This window comes from Artibeus jamaicensis, unplaced genomic scaffold, assembly GCF_021234435.1.
Source record: "Artibeus jamaicensis isolate MK-2021 breed Jamaican fruit bat unplaced genomic scaffold, CSHL_Jam_final contig_1526, whole genome shotgun sequence".
In the NCBI taxonomy this organism is placed as follows: Eukaryota; Metazoa; Chordata; class Mammalia; order Chiroptera; family Phyllostomidae; genus Artibeus; species Artibeus jamaicensis.
Genome location: NW_026521297.1, coordinates 1,923,622 through 1,946,388, shown reverse-complemented (window position 1 = coordinate 1,946,388; position 22,767 = coordinate 1,923,622). Strand labels below are relative to the sequence as shown.

The following is a 22,767-nucleotide window of genomic DNA, read 5'->3' as shown; positions in this document are numbered from 1 at the left end:
TGGGTCAGGCAGCCGATCAGGGCTCCCCTAGCCCAGCTCCGTCTACTCCTTTCAAGTGGGGGGAGGAAGGAAAGGAAGGAGAACATCCTCAAACCAAGAATAAAAGAAAATGAATCCGAGCATTGGATTTACAAGCGCCAGGCACTGTACACCTGCCACCTACCTGCCACCATTTCCCAATGTCCTCTTTCTTACGCACTCCTCCCAGCCACACGCAGCCTCCTGGCGCTTCCATCCGGGCACCAGGCCTGCATTGGCCAGATAATCTGTACAGCAACTTACCCGCAAATGTAATGGTTGGAGAACAGCATTTACTATGCATGTCAGGAACTGAATGGAGTTGCAGTCACCCAGCGCAACTCGGAAAAGGCCCAGCACTTAGCTCGTCTAGTGGTTGCTGGCAGGATTCATTTCCTTGCTGGCGGTGAGCTGGGAGGCCCCTCAGTTCCCCAGCATGTGGGGCATCTCTGAGGGTAGCTGGCTTCATCAAAAGCGCAAGAACAGCCAGAGAGACAGAAACGCAAAGGTGGAAATCATTGTTCTTTATAACCTCATGTCAGAAGGGACAGTCCATTGCTTTTGCTGTATTCCCGTCCTTAGGATATAGCACTACCTCCAGCGCATGCGCATGCGCATGCGCATGCTCAGGGGATGGGACGCTCCTGCGTGTGAATACCGGGAGGTTGGGTGGTGGGGAGACGTCGTAGAATGATGGCCTCCTGCCTCCTCCTGGCCTTGGCAGTCGCCCGTCCCTCTGTGAGGACCCCTCCTTCCCAGATCTCTGCCTGGCTTCCTCCCTCCAGCCTTCCTCAAAGGTCCTTTTCTCTCTGAGGCCTTTCCTTGACCACCTTATTTAAATCGCACTGTTCCCCGGGTAGGCCGAATAATGTTCCCAAAGATCTTCAGGCTGTGATCCCTGGACACCGTGAGTGCCCCCTTGTATGGCAAAAGGGACTTTGCAGGGGCGAAGGGAAGGATCTTGGGATATCCAGGTGCTCCCTAACTGGAACCAGAGGGAGATTGGACAGAAGTAGAGGCAATGTGTGACACTGAAGACAGACGCTCCACTGCCAGCTTTGAAGATGGAGGAGGGCGGTAGAGCCAATGAATGCAAGGGATGTAGCTCTGGAAGCCGGAAGAGGCAAGGGAGCTAAGGATTCTCCCCACCGCGATCTGGAGGGAGTGAGCCCGGCCAACACGCTGGTGTCAGCCCAGCGGAAGCGAGTTCTGACTCCTGACCTTCAGAAGTGCAAGTAAAAGTGTGTGTTGTTTTAAGCCACCAAGTTTGGGGTCATTTCTTACAGCAGCCGCAGGAAACAAATATAGTCATGTGATCTGTCAACCGTCAGCCACATATATAGCAGGTCCCCTAAGATTACAACGAAGCTGAAAATTTTCTGCGACCTAGTGACGTCATAGCCACCTTAACATTGTTGCCCACGTACTACCCACGTGTTTGTGGAGATGCTGGTGCGAACACACCGCTGTGCTGCCAGTTGTAAAAGTATAGTACAGGCCCTGGCCTGGTGGGTCAGTTGGTTGGAGCGTTGTCTCATATACCCAAAGGTTGGGAGTTCGATCCCCAGTCAGGGCACATGCCAGGGCTGTGGGTTCAATCTCCAACTAGGGTGTGTGAGAGAGAAACAACCAGTCTCTCTCACATCGGTGTTTCTCTCCCTCTCTTTCTCCCTCCATTCCCATCTCTCTAAAAATAAATAAATAAAATATATTTTTTTAAAAGATAAAGCGAGACTTCCGCCAAGATGGAGACATAGGTGGATGTGCCGTGCCTTCTCACACAACCAAGATTAGAGAAAACTAAATATTAGCAACAGAAAACACAGCCAGAACACGGAAAATTGAACTTTTCGGAAGTCCGTTAACAACAAATTCTTCAGCCTGACCGGTAAGGGGCGAAACCAGCGGCTGGCGGAGCAGGGTTGCACAGGAAAACTCGGTCAGACGCGTGGAATCCAGGCGCAGGGTTGGACCTAGTGAGCGACCGAGCGAGCGACCGCAGGGGAGACAGTGGGGCAGCGTGTTGACTGAGGTCGCGCATTTGTGCGCGGGTGGACAGGCAAGGGAGTGGGCGGTTGGACCGGGCCGGCAGGTCCCCACGGCAAGCGGCAGTGGAGGGCGCCGCCATTTCCCTGCTCTGACCCCACCTCCACATACCCCAGCGACTCTGAGTGGCCCGGCCCAGGTGAACCACCTAAGGCACTGCTCCTCCGCACCCAGCTGTGAGAAACAGCAGAGGGGGTCGCCATTTCCCCGCTCTGGCCAAGCCCCCACATACAGCGTCACAACCCAGCGACCTGGGAATCCAAGGTGCCGCTTCTCACACTTAAAGGGCCCGAACAGACCAAGAATGGCGCAGGAGGACCTCAGAGCCCCAGAGCCAATGGATCTAAGCGATGAAGAAATAGCGAAACTCACAGACGCACAGTTTAAAACATTGGTGATCAGGATCCTCACAGAACTGGTTGATTATACCGACAAATTAGACAAATATATGAAGGTGAAACTAATTGAAATGAATGGAATTGCACAGGACACCAATAGCAATGAGAAGGAAACTGGGACTCAAATCAATGGAGTGGACCAGAAGAAAGCAAATAATGGCCAAACAGAAAAGAGTGAAGAAGCAAGAATTCAAAGAAATGAGGAGAGTCTTAGGAACCTCCAGGACATCTTTAAACGCTCCAACATCCGAATTATAGGGGTACCAGAAGGGGGAAAGGCACAGCCACCAGTGGAAAACTTATTTGAACAAATAATAAAGGAGAATTTTCCCAATCTGGCAAAGGAAATAGACTTCCAGGAAATCCAGGAAGCTCAGAGAGTCCCAAAGAAGTTGGACCCAAGAAGAAACACACCAAGGCACATCATCATTACATTAGCCAAGATTAAAATGAAGGAGAGAATCCTAGACGCAGCAAGAGCTAAGGGGACAGTCACCTACAAAGGAGTCCCCATCAGACTGTCAGCGGATTTCTCAAAAGAGACCTTCCAGGCAAGAAGGGGCTGGAAAGAGGTATTCCAAGTCATGAAATCTAAAGACCTACATCCAAGATTGCTCTATCCAGCAAAACTTTCATTTAAAATGGAAGGACAGATAAAGTGCTTCTCAGATAAGATCAAATTCAAGGAGTTCATCATCACCAAGCCCTTATTATATGAAATGTTAAAGGGACTTATCTAAGAAAAAGAAGTTAAAGAAACATGAACAGTGAAAGGACAACAAGCTCACAGTTATTAACCACCACACCTAAAACGAAAGCAAACTAAAAGGACAGCTAGATCAGGAGTGGAAACATAGAAATGAAGATCTCAAGGAGGGTTAGCAACAGGGGAGTGGGAGGAGGAGAAGGGGGGAGAAGGTACAGAAAATAAGTAGCATAGACAGTAGATAGAAAATAGATGGGGGGCAAGAATAGCATGGGAAATATAGAATCTAAAGGACTTGAGACACATGGTCATAAACTAAAGGGGGGGTAATGGTGGGGATGAGGGGTAGGGTGGAGGGGAATAAAGGGGGAATAGAACAACTGTAACAGCATAATCAATAAAAAATTTTTTAAATAAATAAATAAAAGATAAAGCTAGTGAATATATCCTTGGGTGAATATTTCTTAAAAAGTATAGTACAGTACATAATACTCGATAATGATAATAAATGACTATGGTACTAGCTTGTGTGTTTACTATATTATACTTTTTATCACTTTAGGTTTTTTCTTTAAATAATTTTTTTAAAGATTTTATTTATTTATCTTTAGAGGGGAAGGGAAGGAGAGAGGAAGAGAAACATCAATGTGTGGTTGCCTCTCGTGCGCCCCCTGCTGGGAACTAGCCTGCAACCCAGGCATGTGCCCTGACTGGGAATCGAACCGCGATCCTTTGGTTCGCAGGCCTGGGTTCAATCCACTGAGCCACACCAGCCAGGGCCTTTTCAGAAGATTTTACAATAAAGAGAACACTCGGTTCACAGTTCCCATCTCAATGCTTAAAAACGGTGAAACACACACATACAAATGTCCCCCTGAGCAGGTTTTTCTGATCCCTTTCACTCTCCCTGGGTACAGCGATAACCACTGCCCAGAATCCAGTGGTTTTACCCTCTTCCCTAAGCAGGTCTGTGCTAGTAAAATAATCACCTCATACCACAGTCCTTAGGCTTTAAAAAAATTCCATGTATTTACACTAAAAACAAAGAAGCCCATTTACCCATTTCTGTTTATTAAGGACAACTTCAAACAGACACCAAAGTCAAGAGAATAATGTAATGAGCCACTACATACACTACGCTTCATCTGTTTGGAAGTCAGGGCTGATCCCCTTCCTCTACACCCGAGACACTTTTCCCCCCACCAGTCAATTATTATGATTATTTTTAATCGCCACCCTAGGATATGTTTTTATTGATTTGAGAGAGAGAGAGAAACATCGATGTGAGAGAAACATCTGCCTGCTGCCTCTCACACATGCCCCGACTGGGGATCGAACCCACAACCTGGGTAAGTGCCTGGACAGGGAATTTAACTCACCACCTTTTTGATGTACGGAAGATGCTCCAGCCAACTGAGTCACCTGGCCAGGGCCCACACTAGTCGATTATTTTGAGGCAAATTTCAGACATCATGTCATTCCATGAATATTTCAGAAAGTGTATCTTAAAGCACAAGCAGCAAACACCTGGCCCTCCACCCTGTTTTATCCGGCCCCGCACCTTGGCAGCAGCACCCAGCTCTTGCTTAGCTGTTAAGGAGCAGTTACGTTTATACAGTGTCCTAAAGTTACATTCAGCCCTTTGAAGGCAACCTGGAGGCTGATGTGGCCCCCGGTGAAAATGAGTTCGACACCCCTGTCTTAAAGATTCTTTGTAACACCATAACCACAATATCATTAGCACACCTCAAAAACAGTATTACTAATTGCTTAATATCATCAGAGGTCCCAGGAGTCTTTGAACTTGAGGGCAGTGACTGGTCTCCTTGTCTCGTGGTCTCTTTGCTCGTTTGCATGGCAGAAAGGACTTTGCAAATGCGGTTAAATTAAGGGTCTTGAGATGAGGAGATCATTCTGAATTATTCGGGAGGGTCCAATGTAATCACAAGGATCCGCACAAATGAATGAGGGAGGCAGGAGAGTCGGAGAAGGAGACGTGACCATGAAAGAGATGGGAAGAGATACAAGTACTGGCTCTGAAGGGAGAAGGGGCCTTGAGCCCAGGAACGCGGGTGGCTTCCAGAAGCCGGAAAAGGCACAGACGGGGCTCCTTCCCTAGAGTCACTAGTGGCTAATGTGACTGTGGAACTGAATCCTTAAAATGTTAATTTTCACTAATGTAAATGTATTTATTTATTTATTCTTAGGGTGGGTAGGGAGTGAGAAAGAGAGAGAAACGTCAATGTGAGAGAGAAACATTGATTGGTTGCCTCTCATACACACCCCAACAGGGGACTGAGCCCACAACCTAGGGATGCGCTCTGACCAGTAATCGAACCAGTGACCTTTCGCTTTGTGGGACGATGCCTAGGAAACGGAGCCGCTCCGGCCAGGGCTAATTAACATACATTTAAATAGTCACATGGGGTTGGTGGTGATTGTATTGGACAGCAATGACAATGACAGCGATGTAGCGTTATGATTCGTCAGAAACTGTACAAAAGAGATAGATGCTCATGCTTTGTCAAAAATCTTTAAGGAGCAGTTTAAGAAATAAAGAAGTGGGCCCCTGGATGGTGTGGTTCAGTAGATTGAGTGCTGGCCTGTGAACCAAAGGGTCACAGGTTTGATTCCCAGTCAGGACACATGCCTGGGATTTGGGCCAGGTCCCCAGTAGGGGGCGCATGAAAGACAACCACACATTGATGTTTCTCTCCCTCTCTTTGTCCTTCCTTTCCCTCTCTCTAAAAATAAATGAAATCTTTTTAAAAAGAAAGAAGTGGGGTAGAAGCAAAGGGAAATCACCCTTCAGGCCGTGGTCTCAGCAAGGCCACATGGATTCCCGGGAGCTGGGGGCCCGTCGGAGAGGACCTCACAAGCCATAATGTCAACACGCAGGAGGAAAAAATCCGCCACCATCATAGCCAGCAGACGCAACAGATTACGGAAGTGATGGTCCCTAATGTCAGATGACTGAATTACCAGACATACTATAATATCAAAGAGGAAGGGTTGGATTTACACAAAGGGGTGACTTGAAGGCTGCTTTGCCCAAAATAGGAACAGCTGGCGATCATTTATCAAGTCAGAATGGAATTCAGCAAACTACTTTTATTTATTAAGAAAAACTTCCCCATTTTGTTATCAAACAGGCACTGTGTTAAGGCACGTGGTTTGGGAGAGCGGGAGCAGGGGTCATGTGCCTCACTGGTCCCCGCAAAGGCTGCCGGGAGAAATGGGGGCAGAGGTGACTCCCAGGTAAAGCCAGTGGAGGTGGCCCATGGATTGGCTTGCTTTGAGGGGTGTGGGGAGGTGTCTGCAGTAGGAGTTGGGGGGGCACTTTGGGTGGTATCCGGTTTGTCCAGTAGGGGGGGTCTGAGTTGGCAAATGGAGGGGGGGTCTCTTGCCCCCCAAAATTCCCAGCCTCACAACGACGTCCCACAGATAAGGCAGATTTCTACACTTAACGCTAAAGTTCTCCTCCTCCCCTGGGCTTCCAGGGAAGCAGAGAGCTGGGGGCGAGAATCCCGCCCGTGAAGGGTTAGGGGTGCAGGGAGGCGCAGCAGTAATGGAGTGGGAGGTTTGGAGCAAAGGTGAAGCTGCTTCCTCCTGGCTCCCCGGAAAACATCCTTCTCTCCGTCTAGACCTTACTCCTCTGCGCCTTCACCCTGGGGAAGAGCTGAGGGAAGACAAGAGTTTCAGGCGCCAGGAGCCCCCACCCCCAAACCGAATGCGGTCACCCATCCACCCCGAACACCAGACAGTCCGCATCATCCCCACCATCTGCCAAGCCCCATCTGTGCCAGGTAGGTGGTGTAGGTGGGACGTCCAACTCCCCAACCCCCAGGTGAGCAAGCAGATGAACTTTCTAAGGAACGGTGTCAGCTTCTCCCACACCGCTCTGGAGTCCCCAGAGCCCCCTGGCACCGTCAGGCACCGCATGGAGCCTTCCAACGAGCAGCCTGGTTGATGGGATGGAAGGTTCCCACCCTGCCTCTCCCTACTGCCCGGCCGTCCGGTGGGGCCCCATCTCTACTGGTCCCCAAACCAGAAGAATCCTCTTCTTTCCTAGATACAGTGGGATCTTCCTGACCTCCTCCACTAACCTAGGAGAATCTCCCTCAATTCTACTATAATTTTATTAATGGATTCTTTCTCACCCTTCCTAATTCAGTGGAATAAAAGTTTCCTCGCCCATAGTACACAGCCCTTTAATCCCCCCCCACCATTCCCCTTGGCTTAAATACATTCTTTACCTCCCATTAATATAATTAGGGGGGATAATAAGAATACTTGAGCATGAACCATTCAAATAACCAGTAAGACAGTATTGGTGAAGGGCCACAAGTAAGGGGCTCTCCCTTTACTCCCCCATTATTTTAATGGGCTTTTCCTCAACTCCCCCCCGTGGATATGGACTCTCCTGACCCCGCCCACCCTCCCGCCCCTTTTCCCTCCAGAGGCCAGCAGGGGGCCGGCCCCACGATAGTTCCCCGGGACTCACCCCGAAGTAGTTCCGTGGCACGTAGCCCTCCTGGCCGTACAGCGTGGCCCACCACCAGTCCGTCTCCTCTGGCCCGTCCCGCCGCAGCACGGTGACCGACTCGCCCTCGCGGAAGGACAGCTCGTCCCCGAACTCGGCGCTGTAGTCCCAGAGCGCGTACACCACCCCGCCGTGCATCAGCCCCATGCTCTGCTCCACGTCTGGAACCCGAAACGGCAGGGATGGTGAGGGACGCGAGGCGCGCTTGGGGACAGGGGCAAGCCCTGGGATCGGTCACCTGCCCCGCTGGGGGATGAACCACCGGAACAGTCGAATACCCCTGTCTGCATATGGGCGCCTGAGCTGGAGTCCGCTGCCGGGACTGGCAGTGTCCAAATTCGAGAACACTGGGGTCCATCACGCAGGGCCAACCCCCGAGGCAGGGTCAGTGGTCCCATTCCCTCTTGTACATGAGGCCCCCGTGTCACTTCCAGAGACACAATTGTCTGGGTTGTCTGTACCGCCCTCACTTTGGTGGTACAGTCTCCACAGAGGACAACCTCTTATTCAGATGGTACAGCCCTCCTCCAGCTCCCCCTAGGAGGAGGTGCCATCGCCCCCTTTCCAGAGGTGCAGTCCACCCTGCTCCCCCTCTCCAAGTGATGAAGTCCCCAAGAAGGCCGCAATAACTTCTCCAGATGGTACAGCCCACCCACACCCTTCCTGCACAGTCCACCATGCTCTTCCTCTTCAGTGGTTCAATGCCCTGCATTCCAATTTCGGGTCCCCCACCCCGCCCGCACCATCTGTGCTGTCCAATCTTCACCCTCACGGAACTCTCCGTGTAGGTGACAGGTAGGATGGTAGGCTACCTGTGATGAAGGTGTAATGGCCCAACCCCCCTCCCAAAGGTCACAGCCCTTCCTCTCTTCAGTGAACAGTCTATTTCCCCACAGGAGGTCAATCCTAGCCTGCCCCGATCGTCTATGAGGAAGATGATACAACCCCACGCTCTCACCCCCTTCTGCGACAGACACCACAGCCAACCGCTGTTCTTTCACGTAGCCCCTCTAGGCTCCTGTCTCAAATGCTATGCCCCTCCAGGTGTGCCTTGCAGAACCTGGGCACACCCCCCAGGTACAGCCGGCCTACTTCCTCCCATGACCTGGTTAGGAGATGTGACCCCCCCGCCGGAGGTATAGGGTACAGCTCCTGTGTCCCTACCAGTGGAAGAGCCCCCAAGCCCTTCCACAGAAGCCATGGCCTGCTCACCTGCCAGCCGTGTGCTGCTGTATCTCCCCCAGGTGGCAGAGCCCACCTGCCCAGCCCCATCTATGGAAGGCAGGTGGTGTAGGTGGGACGTCCAACTCCCCAACCCCCAGGTGAGAAGGCAGATGAACTGCACAATCTCCACAACCACTCTTCTCCCTGCAGGGGTCCAGCTTGCGTGGCACTGCCCCCACGGCCCCCTCATCTTCCAAGGTAGAACATTCCGTCCTCCACCCCTACTTTGCACAGGTGGTGCATGCCGCCACTCCTTCTTAAGCTACCTGTGCCACCTAGTTGGAACAGCCCCCAAGTCCTCTCTCTGGTGAATGTGAGTGGCAGTCTACCGCCTTTCCTACTCCCAACACCTGCCAGATGGGCGCCCAGGACCCCACGACCCCCTCCCCCAGAGGGGGCCCAGTCCACCAGCCCCGCTGCCTCGCACCTGCCAGGTAAGTGGCGCAGTCGGTGTAACCCTCGCGGTAGGGGTCACACTTCTCGATGGCAGTAGCGCCGTCACTGAGCGTGGTGGCGAAGATGGCTGCGCCGTGCTGCACCAGGGCTGTGCAGATGGCCGTGTCATTGCACGACGCCGCGCAGTGCAAAGGTGTCCTAGGCGTGAGAGGCAGGCGTGAGCGGCAGCGTGGCTACCCACGGAGGTCTAGGCCCGCAGCGCCGTCCCCACCCTAAGCCCGCCCCCGGCGCGCGGAGGTCCTGGCTCACCAGCCGTGGCTGTCGGGGGAGTTGACGTTGGCTCCAGCCGCGATGAGGAAGTCCACGATGGGGTAGTTGGCGCCGCAGATGGCGTTGTGCAGGGCCGTGATGCCCTCCTCGTTGGGCTGGCTTGGGTCGTTCATCTGGGCGGGCCAGGAGACCGACGGGCTCAGCACCCAGCCGCCCTCCCGTTGGCGTTTGCGCCCGCGCCCCCTGCCGCCCAACCCGGCTCTCCCGCAGCGCTCACCTCCTTCACCGCCTGCTGCACCACGTCCAGCTCCCCGGTCAGCGCCGCGTCCAGCAGAAGCACCAGCGGATTGAGACGAGCGCGGCGGCCCTTGCGAGGGGATCCGGCTTTCCGCAGCACCGAGCGCATCTCCTGGGGGGCAGGGTGGGGGACCTCAGTGGCTTGGGGGGACGGTTAATATACCCTTTGCTCAAAGCGGGAAACAGAGGTTCAGGGACCAGGCGGCAGCCGCCTCAGCAGGCTGTGGGGAGGAAGGTGGCTCACTCAGTTCTGCGTTCCCTGGTCCCCTACAAGTCAGGGAATCCGGTGAGTGGGAAATCTTGGGCTCTGAGAACTGGGAGGAAGCTGAGAGTTGATCGACTGTGTGATTGTGGAAGCCAGGTATTCGATCCACAGTCTCATTTTTAAAAAATAAATAAATAAATGCTATGAAACACACGTGGCAAAACATCGCCAAAAGCTAATTCCAGGTGTTTGGAATGGTGTATTTACCACATATTCCTTGTGCTTTCTTGCCGTTGGTTTTCACCAGGTTCATTTATTCTGAGCAGGAAGCATTTGGGATTCTGGTCTTTGATGTCAGTTAAGTTCCAGGTTCTGGAATTTGGCATTCCCAAAAGCCACCAATTCCAAAACTCTGTCCCTCAGTTATTTCAAGTCCCCAAACTGCTGTGAGTCCAGAAATGCTACGTGGTGCCATTTCATACCGCTGAGGCCCCTGGGGCATGCCATTCTCTGATTCCCTGATTGAGAACTTGACCGTTATATAGTTAGCATTTCCTTCCAAAGGCGTGCAGGGAAATACTCAAAATGTTGAGTCACAATTCCCTCTCTGAGTGCTGTCATTTTGACCTCTTCATTCCAGTCTTATCTATTTCTTCCAAGTTTCTATGGTGTTGGGTTACTCCTTGCTAGTGGAAGTAACCATTTAAAATATAAATCTGCCCTGGCTGGCGTATAGCTCAGTGGATTGAGCACAGGACTACGAACCAAAAGCATCGCAGTTCTATTCCCAGTCAGGGCTCTTGCCTGGGTTGCAGGCCAGTTCCCAACAGAGGACGCATGAGAGGCAATCATACATTGATACTTCTCTCCCTCTCTCCTTCCCTTCCCCTCTAAAGATAAATAAATAAAATATTTAAAATAAAATATAAATCTGTGTAACAACATATTATTGGACTAATTTGTGACTTTGCAACTCCAATGATGAGTCTTTCATTTTCCGTTTTGGTGACTTTAAGCACTAGGAATAACCAGGTTCTATGTTACTTTTGAATTCTGAGACCTCAGCCTTTGAACTTCCTGTGCTCTCGGCTTCCGTAGTGCCGCTGTTCCGGGATCGGGAGGCCAGGGCTGAATCCTCCAATTTTGTGTGTTTGCAAGTTTCTCCGTGGCCAGGAGTTTGTGAGTCTACCTTGAGGCAACTGGGCCATTTCAAGACAAAGTCATCCTTCCCTTCTTCATTTCAAGATCCTAAGCTGAAACGGTTTTGGTTCCACCCTCAGGAGTAGGTGTTTCGGGGTGCCCCCAGTTCTTCTGTGGGAAATGTTCCCCTCCCTCTGTCTCCCCGCACTGAGCGATCAGTGCTGCTCCACGTGACCACACCCCCCCCCCGCCCCCAGCCAGGATGCAGGGACTGGACAGAGATCCAGCAGGAGCTCCAACCCTGGACAAATGTTAACAACATTAATAGCGGTTAACAGTTAAGTGCCGGGCACGATTCTACACAGTATGCTAATATCACAGCAGCCCTATGGTTATTCTCATCCCCATTTTACAGATGAGAAAATCGGAGTTTAGAGAGGCTGAGTGTCTTGCCCAAGGCTGCACAGCCGGTTAGCACTGTGGAGCTGGGATCTGAACCCAGGCAACTTAGCTGGATACTTAACCGCAGCACCCACAGCACCCACAGCCTTGGCAGCCAGAGACTTGCTCTCAGAAATTGGAACAGAAGACGCTCCAGGTAGACTCAGAGGACCCCGTGGGCTTGAGCTAAGAGGTCATTTTACGTCAGAGCTGGCTGGGCCATTTCTAGCCATGGTGTGGGCTTGTGCAGGTATCAATGGAGAGAGGACATCTCCAAAGAAGGCAGACACAAGAGCCTGAGTGGCGACCAGGGAGTGAAATGGTGACTGCCTTGATTTCAACAGGCTTTTCAGGCCCCAGGATGAACCCTCTGCCTGCCAAGACACACTTATTTCCAGGGTGTAAGACTCCACAGTTCCTAGCCAGGTAGCTCAGTTAGTTAAGAGCATTGTCCTGATACACCAGGGTTGCGGGTTCAATCCCTGGTCAGGGCACATACAAGAATCAACCAAGGAACTCTGGCTGGTGTAGCTCAGTGGATTGAGCACAGGCCTGCGAACCAGAGGATCGAGGTTCAATTCCCAGTCAGGGCACATGCCTGGGTTGCAGGTTGGTTCCCTTCAGGCAAGTTCCCAGCAGGGGATGCACGAAAGGCAGCTATACATTGATGTTTCTCTCTCTCTCTCCTTCCCCTCTAAAGATAAATAAATAAATCTTAAAAAAAAAAAATCAACCATGGAATGTGTAAATAAGTGGAACAACCAATTGATCTCTCTCTCTTTCAAATCAATAAAAATAAAGGACTCCACGATTCCTGAAAGGATGACTAGGGGGACATTGGAGAGGAGCAGGGAGCCGCAGGGAAGGCTCTGGGTGGCCAAGACCTTCAGATGCCCTCCATATGTGTTCTACCTTTCTTCTGAACACGGGCAAAGTAGATTAAAGACTACATTTCCCAGCCTCCCCAGCGACGGAGTTCCTAGCCAATGGGGTGCGTCAGATGTGGTGCGTGCAATTTCCAGGTTCTATCCTAAAAGGGAAGGGGCACTTCCCCTGTGCTAATATTCCCCACTTTCCTGCTGTATTACTCACCATGCTTTGCAGCAGCTCTGGGGGGCTGCTCTGGGGCGGGGGCGGGGGCGGTACTGGAGCTGGTGGGGCAGGGGCAGGGGGCCCTGCCCTGGCCTCAGATCCCTCAGAGATGGAAGACAGCTCAGGCTCAGGCCCCGCCGGCCCGCCGTGCCGATGGAAGAGGCGGCTGATGATCTGCTGGTACTGCTTCTTGTGGGTGGGGGGCAGGGCTACAGCAGGGCTCTGCTCCATGGATCCCCTGCGTTTGAGGGGCCGCGGAATCTCCGCCAGCACCCGGGCCACCTCCTCCAGCTCGGGCACCGACTGTGCCTCGGGTGGCAGCGCTGGCTGCAGCCGCGTGGGGCTGAGGGGCCGAGCCACAGTGCCTTCATCCACATCGCCGGCCTCCAGCACTGGCGCCAGCAGCCCCTCCAGCTCCGGTTCAGGGTCCAGCTCGGCAGGGGCTTTGGGGGTGCCTGGAGGGAACAAGAGCCAGATCAGAGGAAGGGCTCTCAGGAGACCCCCCTCAAAGCTCCTTCCCCACTACTTCCACAACCTTCAAGCAGCATCTGATTTGCTGTGTGACCTCAGGGCAGTTCCTTGCTCTCTCTGGGCTACACTTTCCCTGGGATGTGACTAATATACAATGATGACTCGTCCCATTTATCAAGCACTTAGCCTGCGGCTGGTGCTTTACATGCCTGTCTTATTGAAGCCTCACCTCACTGTGCTATAAGGTAGATGTGGCTATGGTCTCGTAACGGCAAAGGAAGCCAGGTCTCAGAGCACACCAGCTGCCCAGTGACACACAGCGTGGACTTGGTCACTCCCTCTGACTCTGCACTCCTTCCATCGAGGTCAACTGAGGATCTAAGGTTCTAAGAATCCTCCCTCCTGACACAGCAGGCAGAGAAAACTCTCACTGGAACTAAGGTCCTGGTTGTGGTAGCCCGTTCTGTCTGTCTGATTCCTCTCCTTCACGGCTGTTAAAGCAGGCAGGCACAGTAACGATCACTTTCTACATGTTATTGTACATCGAATGCCCATCATAGTCTGTGCAGTAAATATTGTCAGCCTCTCTCTAAAAGATTTTATGTATTTATTTTTTTTGAGAGAGAAGGGAGACAAGCAACATCAATGTGCGGTTGCCTCTTGTGCGCCCCCTACTGGGGACGTGGCCTGCAACCCAGGCATGTGCCCTGACTGGGAATCAAACTGGTGACTCTTTGGTTCGCAGGCTGGCACTCAGTCCCCTGAGCCACAACAGCCAGGGCTCAACCTCTCTTCACAGTTGAGAAAACTGAAGCTCAGATAGGTTAACTAGTTTATCCGGAGTCTCACAGCAAGTCAGCGGTGGAGAGGGGCTCAAAACCCAGGCTGCTGCCGTGGCTGGTGTAGCTCAGTGGAATGAGCATGGGCTTGTGAAGCAAAGGGTCACCAGTTTGATTCCCAGTCAGGGCACATGCCTGGGTTGCAGACCAGGTCCCCAGTAGGGGACACATGAGAGGCAACCGCACACTGATGTTTCTCTCCCACTTTCTCCTTCCCTTTCCTCTCTCTAAAAAAATAAATAAATAAAATATTAAAAAAACAAACAAACAAAAAAACCCAGGCTGCTTACCTCCAAGCCCTGCACTGGTCTCTCGCCAGAAAATATTAATCATTATTATAAAGAATATGATCGTGATAAGCTGACTATACATTGGGCCTTATTTTAAGGACTTTATATGGATTAAAAATCGAACACCATATCCCCAATAAGATAGGTTCTATCATCATCTTTTACACTCAAGGAAATTGAGGTCCAGAGAGGTTAAGTGACTTGCCCAGGTCACACAGCACGGCGCCAAGCAGTCTGACTCCAGTCCATGCTTAACCACTGCGCTGTCTGTATCTAGCTCCCCTGCAAACTCCCAAGCTTGTGCGGCCTAGCTCTCTGCAGGAACCGGGTCTGAAAACAGGTGCTCGGCTGTGATGGCGCCCCCTGCTGGTCGGATCCCCAGTCATTTGCCCTCCCTTCACCAAGCCCTCTGGAACCCCAACTGCAGACTCACCTTCACTCCAGGTTTGTTGGGGAATCTGGGGCACTGGGGTAGGGGGCTGAGGCTGAGGCTGAGGCTGGGGCTGGGGCTGAGGCTGGGGCTGAGGCTGAGGCTGGGGTTGTGACTGGGGCTGTGGGGGCAGCTGGGGCTGTTGCTGGGGCTGGGGCTGGGGCGGTGCCTGGGGCTGGGGAGGCAGCTTAGGTGGAGGAGCTCTGGAGAGGGAGGAACCAGGGAACATGGTTCTGCTGGCCCCATGCTCCCAAAAGGCGTTTTGCAGCTTAAATATCATGCTGAGCGGAATGGGGCGCTGGCGGGGGGCACCGCGGGGCTGGGGGTTGGAAGGGGGCATGGGAATGCGGCTGACAGGCTGCCAGCTCCGGGGCAAAGTGCCTGATGGCCCCACAGAGCCCAGCGATCGGCGATAGCTGCCCACATCAGAACGCCTGTCACTGGCCAGAGGGGAGACCTTGTAATTGCGGGGCAAGGTGGCGCTGGTGAGGTTGTCCTGGGGAAAAAGAGGGAGGGGGGAAGGAAGAAGGGGCTCAGGTGGGAAGAAGATAAGGAAATGCTAAGGGAAGGGAGGGCAGAAGATGAGAACAGAGAGAAGGAGGTGAGGGAAGCTGGAGAGAGTAAGGGAAGGAGGAAAGGGAAGGGTTGGAAATTCAGGATAAAGAAGAGCTTGAGGAAGGGCAGAGAAAATGGGGGGGCACAGCCTGGGGGGGGAGGCCAGCCCTGCCCCTGCCCCCCGCCCTTGCCCACCAGCCCCCTCCACGAGCTTCTCCTTCTGCTGCTCACCTTGCCGGTGGCTCCCAGCCCATCCAGACTGCTCTCTCTCCAAGGTAGCAGCTGCAGGCTCGGCGAGGAGGGCCTCGTGAAGACGTCCAGGCCTGTGATGGGGGGATCATTAGGGTCTGGGTGTGGCCTCTCCGGCACCCCCCCCCCCCCGCCCCACTCTCCCATCACTGACGTTCATAGCTAGCTGTCCGTGAAGACTTCTTCTCGTAGGCCACGTCCAGATCCGACTCGTTCCAGGCTTTGGGAGGCCGCCGTCGCAGCATCAGATCATCTGGGGAGAGGTGGCGAGTGAGGATGAGAGAGGGGTCTAGCCCCGGGTCCCTCACCCCGCCCCCACCCAGGAGCTCCAAGTTCGACACTGGGATTTACCCTGGGCGCGCAGAGGCGGGGCGAGGGCGCTGCTGCCCATGCCCAGCAGGGGGCTCCCAAAGGCCGCTGGCGCGTCGTAGGCGGCCGCGGGGCGCGGCGAGGGCCCGCGCTCCGGGAAGAAGACCTGGGGTCCCTCGGCCAGGGGGCTGCCACGGGGGGAGCTGGCGCGGCCCAGGAAGTCGAAGGGCGTGGGGGGACCCTGCTGGCGGAGCGGGCCCGAGCCGGGCCGTGGGGAAGGCGCACGGCCAAGGGAGCCGCCTGCGCCATCGAAGGCGCGGGGCCGGGACGAAGGCGCGTGATCCAGGCTGCTGTAGGCGTCCGGCTGCAGGTACAGCGGGGTGCGCGGTGACGACGGCCGGCCCTTGGCGGACAGCGAGCTGTAGGGGAGCAGAGTCGGGGCGCTCTCAGAGCGTCCGAACGGCGCGTCTGTGCCGTCGCTGGGCGCCCTCCAGGAGGACCCGCGGCTGCTGAAAGGCTCGGAGACCGGGCTGGAGCTATACCGGAGCATCTGAGGCTGGGACATTGAGGGGTCGATGGAGACATTAGTAGAGGGTTGGGAGGAGGTCAAAACTGGTCATCGAAAATCAACCCAGGCAGGTCGTACCGGGGAGGGAGAATCAGGATGGAGGCTAGCCCACCCAGACCGCGCTTTGGAGCCGCTTAGAAAAAGGCCATTTTCCTTCATGGGTCCTCTTGGGTGTCCACTTCTCCTGGTCCCCTTTTTAAAGTGTCCTGAAGTCGCCCACAACCCACACAACGCTACCCACCAGCCTTGCCTGAACTCCAGGCAGAAAGAAGCTGACTTGGGGGCGGGGGGCCGGGGCTGCCAGGATGGGGACCAGGCGAGCAGGCTCACCCTAAGGGGGGCTCCAGCCTGAGAGCCAGGTGGCGTCGGAGAGTCTGACCACAGCGACTCCAGCTGTTTGGTCAGTTCGTCGACCTTGGCCGCTGCCGTGTCCAGCTCCATCTGCTTCAAGTCCATGTGCTTCATGGCCAGAGCTGGGTAGGCGGGAGTGGCGGTAAGGACCGAGACCTCCAGGTCAGGGCCCAACTCTGCCCCTGGCCGCCCCCCACCCTCCCAAGCTCACACTGGAAGTTCAGGTCCAGGATGTCCCCTGCGCTCTGGAATGCCTCGCTGTCCATGGTGCCTGCCGGAGGGGGGCGCCTGCGTTGGTGGGAGGCGAGGGAGGGAGAAAAGCCTTAGACACCGCCCCTCCGGGCGCCCGAGGCGGGCAGAGAGGAGCAGGACAGCGCCTTTACCCTGCCAGTTCCTTCCCTTGGAAGTGCTGTGCCCCTCCACTTCCCTGGCTGGGAAATGCCAACTCCTTCAAAACCCTCCTGGAAGACCCGGGTCAATTCGCTCTTTACATGGCTCCGCGTCCATGCATTGCAGCCCTAATAAGACTTGAATCCCTCCTTCAAAAGTTAAGCCACTGACCGCCTACTGTGTGCCAGGCATTAGAGTGAACAGAGGATGCAATGAGAATATCTGTTGATTACTGAATGCCTACTATGGGTCAGGAGACACCGAGCCAGGTGCTGAGGATATTTCAATAAATAATCACTGGGCTGCCTACTGAGCGCCAGGATCTGGGCTAGCGGCTTGATCCAGTAAAATAAAACAGTCGCTTGTTGATGAGCCACCGCCTCCTAGAATTGTGCCAACTGCTTTGCACCCAATACCTGGTTCGATGGTCAGAGCAACATAAGCAGGCAAGAAGGCGGGGCCTAGAGATGTCTGTCCAAGGTCACCTTGCAAGAGACTGAGGGTACTAGGATTCACACCTGGATCTACCTTATTTTGGGTCGTCTCCACCGGCATGGAAGGGTCCCAGAGGGCAGGGATGACTCAGCCGCTTGTTCCCGGTCCCAAGTCCCCACCCAGAGGGACTAATTCACAGGGACCCAGTGTTCACAGGAAGAACAGGGAAGTGGCCGGGGGAGGCTGGGCTGCTGTGGTCACCAGCCCACAGGCCAGCAGGAACCGGTCAGGCCAGCACTATCCCCATCCCCACAGTAGCTGCCACGCCCACCGGCTCTGCCACCTCCCCGGGCCTCAGGTACAGCGTGGCTTTGGCGGTTCAGGTGTGGGCAGCGGGGCAGGCCGGGACATGCGGATCCCGGCTTCTGTCTGAGAAGCCTCAGAACAGAACCTGTTGGAGCTGGTGGCTTGTTTGGGTGTGTTGGGAGTGTATATAACTTGGGCAACACATCCCTTTTCCTCCCCGGGCCTCAGTTTCCCCAACAGTGAAGGGAGGAGGGAAATCAGCCGCCCTGAGAGGCCTCTTCAATCTCTCAGCGGCCTAGATTCTAACACTGTAAGGAGCTTGAGATTGTCCCAGAGCCCCAAACCTTCAGCTTGAGAGTCTACTGTTGGAAAGTTCTGTGTCCCAGATTCTGTCTTTGGAACATTCTAGAAGTCTCCAATTGGGCTAGCCTGGGTTGCCCATCCCCCTGCACTACGTTCACTCTATCCGAGGACCTTGCTGTCCGAAAAGTCTGAGTGGCGGCGGGGTGTGGCGCAGTGGCCAAGAGCAGAAGGAAGGAGCCAGGCTTCCAGGGCCCTGAGCTGGTGGCCCCACTGCCCCACCCTGACAAGGCTGCCTGGGTCTCCTGATCTATAAGATGAAGAGGAACAGCGGTCTACCCCCGAGAACCGTGGTGAGGACCACACCGGCCAGAAGGTGCCAAGAGGAATTAAAGCCTCAGGGGGCAGAGACTACGGAAGTCAAAACTCGGGTCTTTTAGAATCTCAGAGAGACACAGGAAACATTCTGTAGGTGTTTGGTAAAATATAGGATCGATTCTATGCAGCCCCCGGTGCCAGCACTGAAGGCAGCGAGCGGTTCTTTGGGGGATGTCATGTTTTCCAGATTTCTAAGACTCGCAGGTCCCACGCTGACGTCCTCTGGCTCGGAGGAAATGCCTAGGCTGGGTGTGGGGCCAGACCCGAGGCTGGTGCGGACCGAGGCGTAGCCGCGGCCGCCAGGGGGCGCTCCGGGTGACGGCCCGACCCCCAGCCCAGCGGGAGGACAGCTCCTGAGCTCAGACCCCGGGAATGCGCGGCGGGTCCGGGCAGGTGCGAAACCTCCCGAGGCAGGGGAGCAGGGGTCGGGCGGGGCGGGCGGTGCCTCTGCTCCCAGGCCCTTGCCCTCCACCCCCAGGTCCTCTCCAACCAACCCCCCTCGCTTCCGCTTCTCCCCTCCCATCCGCCCCGAGTTCTCCTTTCCAGGCCTTCTCTGCACCCTAGGCAGGTTCTTTGGGTTAAGAATCCAGACAGGAGGGAGGGAGTCGGCGCTTCCTGGGGGAATCATCCTCGATAGAAACCAGGTCAGAGTGCCAGGCTGGCCTGGGAATACCCAGACTGTAATCCTACAGCTCTGTGCGCTCCGAATGAGGCTGGCAGTATCCCCACCCTCTCTGGGACTCGGTTTCCCCCTCTGGAGCCAGCTGTGGAATGCGCTAGGATGTCCCCTCTATAACCCTCTGTGCCTCAGTTTCCTCGTATGTATAATGGGGGTTTAAACCTTCACCTCAAAGGGTGTGAGATTTGAGTAACATCATTTAGGTACAGTGTTTATTTTAGAAGGGTGCAGGGTGCCAAATGAAGTTCACACACGCAGGACTCTTCATTACGGTCTTCCTGTGCTGGTCATTTAGAGTGAGGGCTCAATGCCCAAAGCACTATTTTTCTCCCAAAAAGGGCTCTTTCAACTCTTTTTGAGATTCTAAAAGCCCTGTTTTTTTTTTTTTTTTTTTTTTTATCTCTGGAGTCTTGACTTCCTGAGCCCTTAAGCGCCCCACGTACATTCCTGAGTCCTGGCCAGGGGTCATCCACAACAATTTAAGTACAGGGACACGAGGAACCCTGGAAGGTTCCAGAGAGAAGGTGGCAAAAGCCCAGGGTGTGGGCTGTGTCTGCTCTCCAGCCTCAGTTTCCCCACCGGAGTAGGGAGAAGTCATTCCCTGAGGTGGGGGGGGGGGGCGGTCAGCAAACCTCACTGGAAATGACAGCTCTGAACAGTGGCCCAGGACAATGGGAACCATCCGGTCCACCCAGCCGCCCCGGGCCTGGCGTGCGTGAGCTCTGTCTTGGCAGCGGTGGTTATTATTGTTAATGTCCTCAAAGGCTATCACCAAATGCCCGTCAAGCCCAAGGCTTTTAGGAAGTTCTCTCTGCTCTCTTCAGAGCTCCGGGTCTCCCCCCCCCCCACCCCTTGTTCAATCCCTTCACGCGACACTTGGGGGTGGAGAGAAGGGGAAGACAGAGGGAGGTGCCGGCCCCACCCTCTCCCTGCTTCAAGGACAGACACACGCCTCCAGAATTAGCCTCTACCCCTCCCTTATCTCCCACGCTACCTCAGGTCAGAGAGATAGGGGTGGAGGTGACATTTCTCATTTCGGGGTCAGGGCGAGGAACCCCTATGAGGGAGAAGGTTAGTCAGAAAATCTGGTGGGAATGGATGGAATTGCGCACCCCAGAGAGCTGCGGAGGGAGAGGGACCCAAACCTTCAGCCCCTCTCAACTCTGACCTCTAAGCCTCGATTTACTTCCATCCTCTCTGGTTAACGACTGTGTACTGGCCGGCCATACAAGCCTCCCAGAATCCAACCCCACCTTCTGGAATTCTGCCCCACAGTTCTATCTGGAACGCCTGGCCTCTGCAAACCCCAGCTGTCTCCCACCTCCATGGGGCAATCGGCGGCACCACGCCCGTGCCAGGGGGCGCTCTGGGGCGGAGGTCCCTTCTCTGGTTAGGCAGGTCTGACGCCTGGGTTAATGACATGTTGGGAATCACCCAGCGGCACAGAAGGGGTTGTAGAGCTGCCCCTGTCCTCCCCCCACCCCTGCTAGCCCCCAGCCCAGAGCCGGAAAGGGCTGGAGGGGGGCAGGGACACAGTCTGCGGACGGTGGTATTCGTCTTGCTCCATTTCAGCGACCCAGGTTGCACTATCCCTACCCCACCCCTAAGTCTTCTCGGAGACCTACAGGCTCAGTGGAGAACAGGAGAGCAGTAGGGATGGCCGCCCAGTTCCAGAGCCCCAGCCATCTGAGCCTCCCATTTCTGTCCAAGACTCAGGCATCTTCTACCCAATTCTACTCAAGGACTCAGAGTTCCGAGAGCCCCCAGTTCGGGGAGCTCGGGCGTCCCAGCCCTAACACACTCCAGGACCATGGCGACCCAGCCCTCTATTCCCAAAACTCCCTCAGTACATCGAGTATCCGAGTTCTCTCCTTCCACGCACCCTGGCGTGTGCGCACCCCTAATTCCGCGCTGGGACCCCGCGTCCGAGTCCCCTCCCAGTCCTTCCAGAGACGCGGGTGTCTGCTCTCCCAGAGCCGCTGGACCCCATGGGGTGGAACTCACGGATCCGGGGCAGATCCTGGCACCAGGGGGGTTCCTCCGGCTCCGGCTCCGACTCCGGCGGCGGGGAGCGGAGGACGGGGCGGGGCAGGCTCCGGGAACAGGTTAGACAACGTGACTTGGGCTGAGGGAGGCGGGTCCCAGAGGGGCGGGGGAGCCGGGGTCGCCTCGAGCACCTTGGGACTTGTAGTCCCGGAGGAGCAGGGCGCAGACTGAGCCATTCCCATTATTAGCAGTCAAGTGAAGTCCATTTCACAGACAGGAAGGGCGAGGCCCAGAAGCCTAGGGCGACCTGGCCACGGAAATGGAGTCCAGCCTTCTACCTCTCTGCGGCTGCGGGTGACGAACTCCCGAGTCCCTGCCCATCCCTCCCGGCTCACTTTCCTCCTTCTTTTATGAAGATTTGCACACCACCAAAGGAGTAGAAGGTTAGAGGCTGGGAAAGACGCACACGCCACGCCCCTAGAAAGAAAAGAGAGCCTCGCTAAATCGGTATCCCCTCGGGCCTCTGAGCCTCAGTCTCCCAATCGGTAAAAAGGGTGGGTTGGTCTTTACAGGATTTCCCAGCGGCGGCGCCCAAGGCTGGGGCTACAATTCCTAGCAGGTCCGGACGTAGGCGTGGCACCTCTCTTCCTCGCGTCCTCTGGGAATTGTAGTCCGGGAGCCCGGAGGAGCGAAGTCCCCGTGTTTCGCCCACGCGCGGGAACTCTCCCGCGACCCCAGGATGACCCTCCCTCCGCTCTGGGAAGCTGCCGTCTTTGAGAAGAGGGGTACCCCAATTCAGGAGTAGGATCCGAAATCTCGGCAGAGGGGGCGGGAAGCGGCGCTGACACACCGGCTAGGAATGCGGTTGGGTCACCCTGTCTAGCCGCTGTCTCCCGGCTCCGCCCGCCGCCCCACGCGGTGCAGTAACTGTCGGAAGGGGCGTGGACGCGTCCCCCAAATCTGGGCCCACGTGTAGCTGTTTACACGCGCCCCGGGTCCAGGAAGGGGCTCTGATCCACTCCCTCTCCCTTCTTCAAGGCCTTCGGGAATGTGTCCCCCGCACGTGACTAAATCCTCTGGGACATCTACCCCTCTCGCTAGACCCCCAAGTCCTACCCTTCAGCCTGCACGGCCCCCCTCGAGACTGGTTACAGTCTGGAGGCTCTGCCCAGAGACCAACTGGCTCCGCCCCCTATGTTTCCCGCTTCTCCAGATCCAGAAGCCCCGCCCCTGGGTGATAAATCAAGCCTTCCGGAGAAACGACCTCTTTCCTCCATTTCCCCACTCCTCCCACTGAAGTTCTTAACTTCCGAGGCATTTGGGCCTCCCCAGAAAGGACTGTAATTCAGAAAGCACAGCCATACCAACCAAGACTCTTACCTATCTCTTTAAGGATTTCGGACCAATCGACCTTCCTGTCTCTTTAAGAGTTAGGTCCTATCAATGTGACTGCCC

At 55.0% G+C, this 22,767-nt stretch overlaps 1 protein-coding gene across 6 annotated transcripts; it reads right to left on the bottom strand.

Annotated features, from left to right (window-relative positions):
• Positions 1-6,259: 6,259 nt before the first annotated feature.
• On the bottom strand, positions 6,260-22,762 carry PPP1R13L (protein phosphatase 1 regulatory subunit 13 like). Of its 6 annotated transcripts, none has more exons than XM_053668531.1 (13): positions 22,693-22,762; positions 17,050-17,126; positions 16,818-16,960; positions 15,962-16,475; positions 15,765-15,863; positions 15,593-15,684; positions 14,810-15,302; positions 12,777-13,231; positions 9,879-10,010; positions 9,641-9,774; positions 9,363-9,529; positions 7,673-7,872; positions 6,260-6,847 (listed from the first exon to the last, which is right to left on the bottom strand). In XM_053668531.1, exons 2-13 carry the CDS (start codon positions 17,102-17,104, stop codon positions 6,809-6,811), a joined length of 2,523 nt encoding a protein of 840 aa, XP_053524506.1. In that variant the 5' UTR covers positions 17,105-17,126; positions 22,693-22,762; the 3' UTR covers positions 6,260-6,808. The 6 variants fall into 6 exon arrangements, with proteins under 6 accessions (XP_053524506.1, XP_053524493.1, XP_037003910.2 ...); XM_053668518.1 differs by lacking the exon at positions 22,693-22,762 and adding an exon at positions 21,331-21,718; XM_037148015.2 differs by lacking the exon at positions 22,693-22,762 and adding an exon at positions 21,225-21,305.
• Between the last annotated feature and the right edge of the window lie 5 nt (positions 22,763-22,767).